General features: G+C 38.0%; 2 protein-coding genes across 7 annotated transcripts in view; one reads left to right on the forward strand and one right to left on the reverse strand.

Moving 5' to 3' along the window:
- The window catches only part of LOC137993124 (uncharacterized), a 10,940-nt gene extending 8,954 nt beyond the window's left edge, over nucleotides 1–1,986 (reverse strand). The window contains exon 1 of the mRNA XM_068838800.1: nucleotides 1,861–1,986. The gene's annotated coding sequence lies outside the window, so the exon portion shown is untranslated. The remainder of the gene's footprint in view (nucleotides 1–1,860) is intronic.
- Nucleotides 1–11,171, forward strand: part of LOC137993125 (uncharacterized) — a 34,768-nt gene extending 23,597 nt beyond the window's left edge. The window contains exons 5-10 of one of the 6 annotated variants that reach the window (XM_068838801.1): nucleotides 2,392–2,474; nucleotides 3,035–3,138; nucleotides 3,762–4,575; nucleotides 7,449–7,682; nucleotides 8,995–9,066; nucleotides 9,435–11,167. In XM_068838801.1, the coding sequence (XP_068694902.1) occupies nucleotides 3,088–3,138; nucleotides 3,762–4,575; nucleotides 7,449–7,682; nucleotides 8,995–9,066; nucleotides 9,435–9,898 (1,635 nt within the window). In that variant the 5' untranslated portion in view covers nucleotides 2,392–2,474; nucleotides 3,035–3,087 and the 3' untranslated portion in view covers nucleotides 9,899–11,167. Of the gene's footprint in view, nucleotides 1–2,351; nucleotides 2,475–3,034; nucleotides 3,139–3,761; nucleotides 4,576–7,448; nucleotides 7,683–8,994; nucleotides 9,067–9,434 lie in introns of those variants that run through there. The other 5 variants (XM_068838803.1, XM_068838805.1, XM_068838802.1 and 2 more) reach the window with 5 other exon arrangements.
- The last annotated feature ends 1,329 nt before the right edge of the window (nucleotides 11,172–12,500 follow it).

Here is a 12,500-nt window from a genome sequence, read left to right on the forward strand (position 1 = left end):
TTTAGAGGACAAAGACAAAGGAAAGTGGGTGATTGAAGATATTTTTTCAGATTCATTCTGTGTTTCTATCGCTTTTGTCCTTTCAGCCTCGCTATCAAGCTGAATAGTGATATTTTCAAAAATGGCCTATTAAGATTGATTAAGAGTTTAGGTAAATTTAAAAAAGCTATTAAAACGTTTCCATTTAATGAAGCTTTTAGTAATCATTAACTTAGATATATTATATTCGCACATTCCAGGGATATTAAATTCTATTGTAAATTTTATGTACTAGATATACAACGTTTTAATTTTTATTCAGTGTAAAGCAACATGTAAATAGGGCTATACAACTAATAAATTATTATTATTATTATTATTATTATTATTATTATTATTATTAAGTAAATGAAAAGAAAAATTTGAAGATAGCAGGATTTAGTAGTATTTGGCCTTTGCCCCAAGCAGCAGCCAGTTTTTCCCTATCCCTTGTTTGTTACGTGCTGGAATAATGCACCTATCAATAAGCCCCAGTGGAGGGGAGGGTGTCAGGCTACCCACAGGGCTTTGACTGTGAGGTCTGTGAGGCTTTTCCCTCCCTAAGTAGTGAGGGAAAGGCCCTGGGAACGAGTTAGCCTGAAAATAACTCTGCCATCTTGGAAAATACCTAGAAGGAGTTCAACATATCCCCAGGGTGGGGAATTTGACATGGCCACCAGCTTGGATAATGAAGAGGGCTTGGAAATCAACGTTGTTCGCAAGGCTTTTCCCTCCCTAAGTAGTGAGGGAAAGGCCCTGGGAACGAGTTAGCCTGAAAATAACTCTGCCATCTTGGAAAATACCTAGAAGGAGTTCAAATGAACTTCTCACGTTTGTGAGAGGTGGCTGAACGAAAGGTGAGTGGTACATAAATTGCACTCTGATTGTGGGCAGCAAGGTCTAAAGGGTATTTTTCTCATTTTCTGGCCACTTTTACTCGCCTCAGGGTGGGGGCCTTTGATACTTTTGGCCAATTATTTTGTCACAGGGGTGGGGAATTTTACTCATTAGTTTAGAAAATGTCAAAATCCCCACCCCATGCCCGCCCCCCCGCCCCCTCCCCCCCCCCCCCCCCCCCGGGCTTAACATTGATAGGTGCATAACCAAGAGATGTCCACGGACAAGACATAAGCATACGTGCCAACTCTCCCAGAGTATCCGGGAGTCTCCCAGATCTCCCCGTCTCCCGTACGGGTCATTAATATTAGGGAGCTTAAGCACGCGCGTTTTTGAGACGCGGACGGCAAACGGAAGGGAACATTTTGCGTCCCAGGACAGTGGTGTCCCCAAGAGTTTTATACTAGTCATCTCTACTAGAGAAAAGATACTTGGCGATGTAAATGTGGTTGCGTGAAGACCAGTCAAAAGGGAAAACAGCTCACTTCCGGTTGCCGTGCGCGTCTCAAAAACGCGTTTGCTTAAGTTCCCTAGTACTAACTGCCTATGACGGCGGGAACTCAATGCATGTGGTAAAAAGCGAAAAGTCGTTAAGACTAGAAAACAAACAGATACACAAGCATTCTTAGTAAAATGAACTAATCGTAAACTGTCTCGACGAAAAACTATTTGTTAGGAGCTGGTAACTGAATTGACTGCTCGAAGCGAAGAAAGTTACAAAATTCACTTGAACTGCACGAAGCGAGACTTCTAGATCTGCTCACAAAGCGAAAATGACTGATCGAGACAACAGTGAAAATGACTAAAATTAAGCCTTAAATACTTCTAAGAGAACGAATAAATTAAGCAATAAATTCCTGACTAAAAAAGTGACAACTACATTCCTAAGGGAGGAATGTAACCGCGCTATTGAGTAGGCGTTTGGATCTAGCACTTTCCACTCACTGGATTTTCTGTGTACACAAACTCTTACGGGGGACTTCATAATGAACTCTGAATTCTTTGTCTTCTCGCCGCCTCGTGACTCGTCTTTGCGGCACAAGAAAAACCACTGGGACCAGGGTAGTATTAGTTTTATTACTTAGATGATTATTGAAAATTCTCTGTGGTTGCACTTGAGGTGATTATTATGCGATAATGACTAAGCGGTTTTTTCAAAATGGCCGCAAGCCGTTTTGTCAAGGACGATGAAATTAATAATTATTATTCTTTTATACATATGTGGAATGTAATTATACCAAAACAATATATATAAGTTGTTGAGTCATGTATGATTTCGCGCGCGTTTGCGAATGAATGAACCATAAGAGTCACTAAGAGAGCCAATAGGAATACTTGATTTGCTCTTACGTATTTCCAATAAGCCAATCAAAGGGAGAGAGGGAGATGTTCGGGGAATCCCCAAATCAGCACACTATCACACTAAATTATTGAAAAACCATTTCGTACGCATTCGGCCACATTCATTGCTTGCAGACATCTGTACGTGACGTTCTCCTTTCGCACTTTTCTCATTGTTTTTGATTCAAGAACTTTTGGATCTTCATCAAAAGCCAACGGTAAGTTTTTGCTGTGAAATGGAGTTGTCTTACGACGAAAGGTGTTTTGTTTTGGGGGGCCTTTAGACTTAAAGCTTACCGAACAGGAGTCCTCGTCCAGCACTCGGCAAACTTTTGACTACTCTAAAACTTTTGACTACTCTAAGCTAACTTTTGACTTAAGGCTGTTTTTGCTTACGTGGTCCCAACTTCTCCAAGGCTAACGTTGGTTGAGCGTAGAAGGTCGTTTGTTCAGGTCTTCAAATAACTGGAGAGAAAGTGCTGCCTTTGTAATCATATCCGCAAAAGGTAAAACTTTCAAGTCTTCTCGAATAAATAAGGGCTGTTAACCGTAGGTCCCGTCTCAAAACCCTCCGCCATTTAATATTCCTGTGGGACGTGAAAGATCGCGAACACTATCAATATCAAGAGCCAACTACCGGTCGCCGGTTAAATGCAAATCAAACTATGCTCGTTAATTGTGCCTCTCATTTGTGCCTCTCATTTGGGACAGTATCGTATTTTTTTTAAAGTGTGACAGATCCAACCTTAATGCTCATTACGTTCGATGTTTTTTTCAGACAATCCAGTGATCGTGCTATCTGTCGGACCCATCAAACCACGCACAATTTCAATGAAGCCTGCGTTTAACATTTCGTTCATATGGAAGGTTGTAGACGTCTTTGTACGTTGCAGAAACATTTACTACGTATATACCTTAATCAGTTCAAGCGAGTTTTCCTTAGTTTGTTGAAAATAGGATCAAGAAGTTGATTTGTTTGGATGCACTTTCGGGCTTTAATCGGAGGAGATCATGCCCAACTTTCTAAGAGTAAATTCAAAACTTTTCAACTTTATTCTTAAACTTAAACTCAAGGCAGCTTTAGCTATAAGGTTACAAACTTGCATTTAGTCATATCTTCGAGGTTTTGAACGTGCAGTGATCATGAAAATCACGAAAGCATAAATATGCTTCGTTTGGCATTTTAGCGTCAGGAAACAATAATTTGTTAACTAAGCTCTCAAAACAATTACTCAGAGTAGTCACGACTGAAGTGGAAATCAGTTTAGATTCAAGTCACAAAAATCGTCGAGTTTAATCCAGGGACCCACTAGCAATTAAGATTTGACAATTGAGCGACTTATAAACAGGAGCTAAAAGTTGAATACTGAACCAGTGAACTTGTTGATATCAAGTGATACGATAATAGTATAGTTTAGTTTATACGTGTAGTATAGTTGTATAGCATTGTCATAGTATTTATCTCTTGTTCTTTGATAAAGAAAATATATTTTTTTTAATTTCAGGTGATTCCTTTGGTGTTTGTAGTGATCACAGCCGTGAGCTGCAAAAGGCAAAATCCCCAACCGCATCAGGTCGAACGAGTTTATAATGCAACTCATTCGATCCCTTGGAATTGTCCCGAGTGTAATCCTGGCAGTGGACTTAATGTCCAATGTGGCACCAGCGTCCCATTCAACAAGTCAATTGAATGTGTTCAATGCAAGCCAACTATCACTTACTCGGACACCCATGATACTTCCACCTGTAAGATCTGCAGGAAATGCAAGAAACACGAGAAAAAAATTGGATACTGTAGTATTGAAGAAGACACAACAAATTGCTCAGGGACATGTGAAAAAGGCTATTACTGGGAAAACAATACTTGTCATCCATGTAGTGATTGTTGTGGGAGAAACATTTCCGAGTACCATGAAAAACAGTGTGAAAATTCAGCCTTGCCAATAACTCAAAAGTGTCAGAAAACTATCTGCGAGCATCCTACTAACACAGGACATCAGGATCACTTGCACGAAGAGGGAGCAAAAAATGGCTTTTCTCTTGTACCAGTATATACGTGTATTCCTTTGGCAGCTATCATGATTGCCATCTTCAGTGTGCTTGCTTGGATGACGAGAAAGTTTGGCTGGAAAGAAACAAAGGCCAAAGTTAAACTTTTTTTTCATTCCATTTGTTGCTCATCTTTATCTGTACGTGACTCAGAAGCAGATGTTGATACTTGTGACCACTTCCAGGGGAGCACTGCAAACACATTCACCTGGAAAGAGATTGAAATCAATGTTGAAGAGGCCACAGACAAAATGGAATCCTTGAATTCAGGTAAATTAATGTATGAGAATTGTTACAATTGAGTATGGCACCTTGAGCAACTAACTCAGTGGGAAAAAAAATTTAACCTTATCCAAAGCAAGATCAGTATTCAGAGTTATTTACCATTCAACATTACTTACCATAGACTGTATTCATAAATGGCGGTCAATTTATAATTCTACCCTACAGTGAATTGAAAAGAATTCTTGCTCTAAAATGAGGCTTGGTAGGCTAATTTGCAGGTGGACAAAAGAATTATAAATGTGACCGCCATTTATGAATAAGGTCTATGAACCAGGTAAAGGTGAAACATTACGGTTCTCTACTTTCCTCTCATTGGTGGGGGGGGGGGGGGGAGTCCCCTGGGAAAAATTAAATTTTGGGGCCACTGAAAAGTGCATTTCAGTGCATTTTGAGCTAACAGGGAAAGCATTTTAGCCACGATGATGCATGGCACCTTTATTTACCCACATTTGCTTTATATCATGTTTCCATTAGACATACTATATGTATATTAAGGTCAACTTTAATAAATCTCTTCTCGTACTTGACCAAATTTCCCAGCAATTGTAAGTTAAGCAATGCATACTCTTAGATGTGGGTATTTCCGTTTAAAGCGAACAAAAAATATATGGACCAGTGTTGTCAAGTGATTAACGTGAAGTGCCTACTGTAGCTCATAGTACATACAGAAACAAAACTAAAATGATTGTCTTTGAAAGCGATCAAAGTCGGGTGCCAGTTTTCCATGACTGAAAACCTGTTGCCGGATTTTATGTTATAGGCTCAGTGAAATCTGCACTTACAACAGTCTTAATTTTTCTTTCTGTTTCCTCTGTGAGATAAAAATTTACATTATTGATACTACTAAAAAATGCAATTAAAGACAATGTCTTAAGCGTCAGGGAAGTCGTGTTTTGGATGATTTCAACAGTTTTTACTTGTCTTTCACAAATGACGTATTTCACAGATCTTTGAAGCAGTTGAACTACAGCTTGAAGAACACACTGTGCACAGCCAGTTCTCAAATAGGATGTTTATGTTTTTATTTATGCATTGTTTAGATATACTAGTTTGTTCAACAAGAATTTACTTTGACGGCTCGCATCCAAACTGCAAACAATTAATTTTGTTTTCTGCAGCTATAAATAGCAAAAACTTAAACTCAGAATGAAAGAAAAATAAAATTTACCTTTTTCTGTGTCTTCTTTGGGTCATTTATTCCAGCCAGCGAACAGCGATTGTTGCTTTGTTTGCTTCATTTCTTCACCTGGGCTCACAGATTGGTGTCCATGTGTGGCTGCAAGTCTAAAAGAATATTTCCCCCTCCCAGGAAAAGAAATATGATCTTCTTTTTTAAGCTATATGTTAAAACATGCCACTTCAAATACTGGACGGACATTATTGGAATGAATGTTATCAGCCAGAAAGATTTTAGTATGTTGTTACTATATAATAATTTTTGTTTTTATCTTGTGGCTACCAACAATTTACTCATTCATGGCACAAACATGTTGAGATTTACAAATACGACAGATTTATTATCCCCCTTAAAAATATATAATTCAGGGCTTCTGATAGGGTGCAAAAAAAAATTGGAAATTATGCAGCACTTGCAAGTCTCATTATGCGGCAAGAAAGGTCTATTATGCGGTAAATTATGCGATTTCGTTTTAGGTAATTTAACTGTGTTTGTTTGTATCTAAGGGGAGCACAATCCATTCCTTGCTGTTCAAGAACATATTTGAGCACAAGGGAATGATGAAAACATCTGAAATAGATCATTTGTTGCTTCCAGCTTCTTGATCAATTTGAAATCAGAGATGGCTCATTTTGCCAATTTAGTGTCACATGACTCAGCTTCAAGGAGCTGGTTGTCTACCACAAACTTTCGAAGATGATCAACCAATTGAGCAAAACAACAGACTATCGTCAACATGAAACGTTTCTTTGGGTACTCTCTTGCCCTGTTTTTGGCCGAAATGGTGCAATTTTTTTTCTGCGAAGAAGCGGTAGGCGTTTTAACGACAAACTCATTTGTGAGGGTGTTTATTTCAAGTAAAGGAAAATTATGTATTGCAAGCGATGATCCAGCAGTTTTCATGCAACATTATCTTCATAGAATATCTAAATGATTGCGATTGGTTTATTTAGAGAAATGGATTGTTTCCAATGAGCAGTCGCTTACTATCAAAAACCAGCACCAGTTCCCCGACAAGTAAAGTGATGCATAGAATGCCAGTTTGTTGGTTCGTTCGTTCTTTCCAGATTTTGATGTCTTTTGAAAGCTAAAATGGCTTGAGATAATGAGAACTTCCGAAAAAGGGAGATTTGGCTCTTTTCTTTGGTTAACTTGTGTGATTTTGTACAAATTCTGCAATTTTTAATGAATTATGTGATATTATGTGATTTGTTGCCATAATTATCAGAACCCCTGATATATATATATATTCTCTGTGATTAACCGGTGCTTCCGAGACCACTAGATGCCGATTTTTGCCGGTCGGCAGAGCTTACAGAGAACACTGTGAAACATTTCATGCTGTTGTTGGATTGTTTTGTTAGCAACACTTACCTCCCAGAATTTTAATAGAGTTTTACAATGTACAAAACTTATTATGATATATACAATAATGTTGTTTACCTGGTCAGGGTTACTCGAAGCATTGTTAGTGCTAACCAGAATTAAATACCACGGAAACCTATAGGTTTTGATACCTCTTAACCAACTTTTAGGGCTAACCAGGCTTCGAGCAACCAGCACCTGTATGTCAAATGTGCAGCTAAGAGACTTTTTTGGTTTTCTAATATTTGATTAATTTAATAGTTATATTCATCTTGCAAATCCTTGTTAATTCTAATAATGTTATCTGTTTTAAAAGTTCCTTTTAGTGATAAGAGGCCATGCTTGCAGAGACTCTTGTCTGCTCCTGCTGAAGTGCATTACAAAGACAATCAGGCTTCTGGTGTCCCCAAATTTATAAGATCAGTCTCCCATCCAGGCTGTGTTACTGAGAAAAGAGTAATTAAGGAACAAGAACACGAAATTCATCCTGTCCCTGTGATGAAATGTAGTGACAATAGAAGGGTCAAGAGGGTCGGGAAGAAGAAATATGGTAAGGGTTTCAAAACATATGATTTCTTAATTGTGAACAGGGGTGGCACAGTGGGGAGAGAATTCGCCAGTCCCACCAATGTGACCCAGGTCCAATTCCCGGTGACGGCATATGATAATTATGTGGGTTGAGTTTGTTGTTTGTCCTCTCCTTGCTCCAAGAGGTTTTTCTCTGTGTACTCCGGTTTTCCCCTCTCATCAAAAACCAACACTGCCAAATTCCAATTCGATCCGTAATGCACAGACACATGTTGAATGAGCTCCTGAGCGCTCTTAAGGTGAAGGTGTTCTATGGGTAAACAAATTACATTTTACATGCAAAAGGTGTACCAAACATGATTCAGAGTAATTATAGCTGAATGAATTACTGGTAAACCTTCGGCATTCTTGGGTAAATTCTCACATCAAGCAGCAAAAAAAAAAGTTCAAATTGTGTCAATGTATTTTTTAGACAGAGTTTTTTTCTTTTAATGTGGCCCAAAATAGTTCATATTGCACTTAGGTTATTCAGTGAAGCCACTCAATACATGTTAATGCATCTTATGCAAGCCATCTTATACAAGCCAACAGTATGGGCAAAACAATCCTGTTAAACACTGTGCCAAAATTGCTAAAGGAATTGATGCTTGTCAATCAACCTTCAATCAAAAATAGGTGCAAATTAATTAAAGTGGTACCACATAGATTTGGATTGCTTTCATGATTGAGATCAATGACATTATTCACTTGTCATTTAATAGCAAAACTTTACAATGGGCATTAATTAATTTTGTTGTCCCAGCATTTACTTCCTGTTACCAACAAGAAGTTGGTAACAAGAACGGCTGGCATAATTTTGTTCAAAATTGGTTTGAATTATGCCAGTGGCCAAGAGTTTAACTTAAAAGGAGTTGCTCTAGGGTTAGATCCTGATTTCTACTTCCATTTAAGAGGTACACAAAAACATTGATGCAAGCTCTGTCTCTCAAAGGTGACAAAAGACAGCTTTTTTTTTCTATGGGAAAAAAAGACTTTTAAACAAATTGTACAAGACAATAAAGAAATATATAAGTACAATTATCAAGTAATACATAAATCTATGACAATAAAGTAACCAACATGAATGATTTCTGGAAGAGTTTGCCCTAAAATTAAAAGAAAACAGTATGGTAAGGGAAGCTTGAATCGAGATTGCAGGTGCATGGCAGCCCAAAATGTGTCCCAGTTACTGTAATAATAATTAATGCCTTGCTTCAAGGCTTTTACTCCATCATCTAATATCTCTTAAATCAAGACAAGACTAACCACAAATTATTACATTTACTTTCTTTTAGTTTCTGTGCCAGATCAATGTCAAGAGTCGACAAAGTCACTTGATCCTGGGAAAGATGGCACCCAATTGGAAAGTATGTATCTATGTAATTTTGAAGAAATTGTACGGCTCTAATGACCACTTCCCAAATCTGGTAGATAATAGTGGAGCAATATTGGTTGAGTAAAATTAAGGAATAGTACCAAGATACACCAAAAGAGCTCTTACCCCTTTACTTATGCCAATCTTAGGTCTTGACCTAACCTATCTTAATTGTATATTTTTAGCCCTGAGCTCTTTATTTTGGGATTTACTGGCAACTGGATTTGAATCCCCAGAAACAGACCTCTGGCATGCTCGCTTGTCTTAGGTTATTTAGTTAGTTATTGAGATTTTATGCATTTGATACAAAAAGATTCACATGGAGTAAGTTATTCACAGTTGTTTTCCTTTTAATTACAGGAGACAGAAATCACAAAAGGCTGAATTCATCTTCTTTTCTGCCTTTCAAGACTGATCAATGCACATCCACAACAGGTCTTCATTGCTTTTCATCAGACAACATTGAATCAGTTCCAACAGACTTTCAGAAAAAACTTTTGAGTTGGCGCCTATCAAAAATTCCAATTATGCCGTTTTATCGCAACATTTGTAACAAACTTAATCAAAGAAGGGAATGTTTTTGGGATGATTACCGTTTGCTTGGTGAAAAGATTGGTCTGGACAAAGATGAAGTGTCAGTTTTAGGCCAGGAGAGGAATCCTACCCTTTCAATGATTCAAAAATTTGATAGCAAAGAGGGCAGTTGTATTGGGATGTTCCAAGAAATTATGGAGGAAATGGAAAGGGATGATGTGGTGGCTATAATTAAGGAATGGATTGTTTACGAATGGAAAATTTCTTGCAAATCTTCATCCATTGCATAAATGTAAAGTTTTGTTGAGACTGTAGAGCATGCAGTGCATACAAAGAACATGCAAAGTTCATGTCTGCTTCCTCTTCAAAGCAAGTCCAAGTGTGAAGTTGTTGTAATGCTAATTACTTCTACTTTAAATATGAATGAAAACTAATTTTCATAAAAGAAAAACTTTGCACCTAGACTCGCTCTGAAGAGGAGGCAGACATGAACTCGGAAATGGCCTTTTGAAAATTGCATCTTATGACAATTACAATCTTTGTCAAAAGTCACTGGCTCGGGGGCACCTAAATGCTAAAATGGTACACTTCTTAGGTTGCTCCCACAATGGTAAAGATTTATGCCTAAAAACTTGTAATCAGTGCTGCAATCCCAGAATTCATTGCTGACTTAATGGGGAGATCTAATGCACCCTCAGGGGGAGTTGACTTGGCAAGAGGGGTTGATTATCCTTTAGTAATGATGAAATGTCCCAGCACTTTTGACAAAGATTGTAGCAATTGCTGTCTTTTTAACAAGGTAACTGTACTGCCTTTTTCTGTGGTTGAAGTTACAGCTTAGAAAAAAGAAACAATAATATTATTGAAAACAAAATGTACAAAAATACCAACTGAATTTTTATGGTATTTGTTTGCATTTTCTCATTTTTAAATTGTTTTTTGAATTGTAATATTTTTCTCTTTTACAGGGAAAAAAATGTCCTCTAAAAAAGGACCCCAGAAGGGAAAATTTTGTACTAAATTAAATTTGTAGCTCCCTGAGAGCCCCCCAAATTTAACGAGTAAATAAAAATCACTGCAACAGCTAGTGATGCTTTTGGCCGGTTACAACTGAAACTATTAAATAAAGAACTCTAAACGTTCTGCTTTTGTAACAAGACAGGACTTTTTTAACTTCTTCCTATGCTATGCTGTGCATAGCTTCTTCCTATGCTATGCTATGCATAGCAACATATTTTTGTATATAATACTTCATGCCTCATTCAATGCAAAATATTCTTTTGAATTTTCAGCTCAAGAACGAGGCATCAAGGGCTAATTTGAATAAAAACAAAAGAATATTTAAATGACGGCCATTTTGGAATAAGGTCTATATGTGATGTATATGATATTTTAAGTTTATCCTGGGCCTTGTGCCGTATTTTAAAGCATTAAAAGGAAAAATACTCAATGCGCTGTTTCTTATCTCGTCTTGCCAATTTATGGACATTTACCAAGGGTTACAGTTAAGCTTCTGATGAAAACCCTTTCAAGATAAAACAAGAGAAAAACATCAATTTGTGTGCTCGGTTAACGAGGGGTGGGACATCGAGCCACAGGCCCTCCAATGTTGTCAGTGTGGAATCCATATATTCTTGTCCTCCGTCCGGCCAGAAACATTAAAATGGAAAAACACACTTTCTATCACTGCTTAAGGATAAAAAAAGGCCAGTGTTTTTTTTTTTGTTCCCTATCTGAGGTTCGGCAATCTGGCCCCAGTTTTTCAAACGATGGATAGCGCTATCGGCCGGATAAATCACTATCAGGAGCCCATGAGTAGGAGCTTACCTCTCTCATACACGTCCTTATGAATCAACCTTTGCGCGTATCTTCCTATTTGTAGAACGCCGCGAGTTCCTCAGCTCTGCACACATTGTTTTAAAAGGCCAATCAGAGTAAAGTCATTGTCTAACGAAGACAAATAAAGCAATAAAGCTGTATTTAAATCGTGCAAATTGATGTAAATGCGAGTGTCCTGCTCAAGGTTTCGTTCCAAAAATAGAAAGATACGCACAAAGGTTGACTCAAAGATCGACTGCATATGGAGGCTCCTAGTAATGGGCTCCTGTCACTATCCAGTGGATAAGTAATATCGAAACCAATTGCGCTATCCAGTGGATTATAAGTAATTTATCCGGTGGATAGCGTTATCCACCTTTTAAATAACTGCGGCCTGATGACTACCTTGGATACCTTTCAAGTCTAAACGTAACGAAACGTTGACGAATGACGCTGGTTTGAAGGGATTCTGAATTCTGTACCGTGAGAAGTAAAAGCTCTCCTCAGGACAGAGCTTCAGGCAGAAAGTTGTCCATATACTGTTCAACCATTTTGCTTAAAAGAAGATGAGAAGATCTTGATGGCTTTACAAGAATTCTAAGATCTTTCTCGCCATGCCCTACAGCTCTTGAATGTCTTCAAGATGAAGTGTCTTGCAACACATGGTTCTACATGCCGTCACACTCCAATTTAATTTTCGCTTAATTAAAGCAACTGATAACACAAAACTTTGTTACTATACCAACACCAAATTGCACCACCATAGAGTCCAATTCGTCTTTAAGTATAGGCGGTTTGCAACCAATCTCTAGAGACGCAGATAACAATGCTGCAATGTACAATTGCTTGATAAAGTTTTGGCGCGAAATAGTCCTCATCAACAACAGCCAATTCGGCTTTCTACGAGGTAGATCCACTGCAACTCAATTATCATCAAAGTTTAATGACTGGGCGAAATCTCGAAATTCATCTACTCCTACTGATGTCATCTTTCTTGATCTTGCCAAAGCCTTCGACAGCGTTTCTCATGAGCGGCTGCTTTTAAAATTGAAAAGTAACGGTATTGACGGTTGT

This window comes from Montipora foliosa, chromosome 2 (genome assembly GCF_036669935.1).
Source record: "Montipora foliosa isolate CH-2021 chromosome 2, ASM3666993v2, whole genome shotgun sequence".
Taxonomy (NCBI): domain Eukaryota; kingdom Metazoa; phylum Cnidaria; class Anthozoa; order Scleractinia; family Acroporidae; genus Montipora; species Montipora foliosa.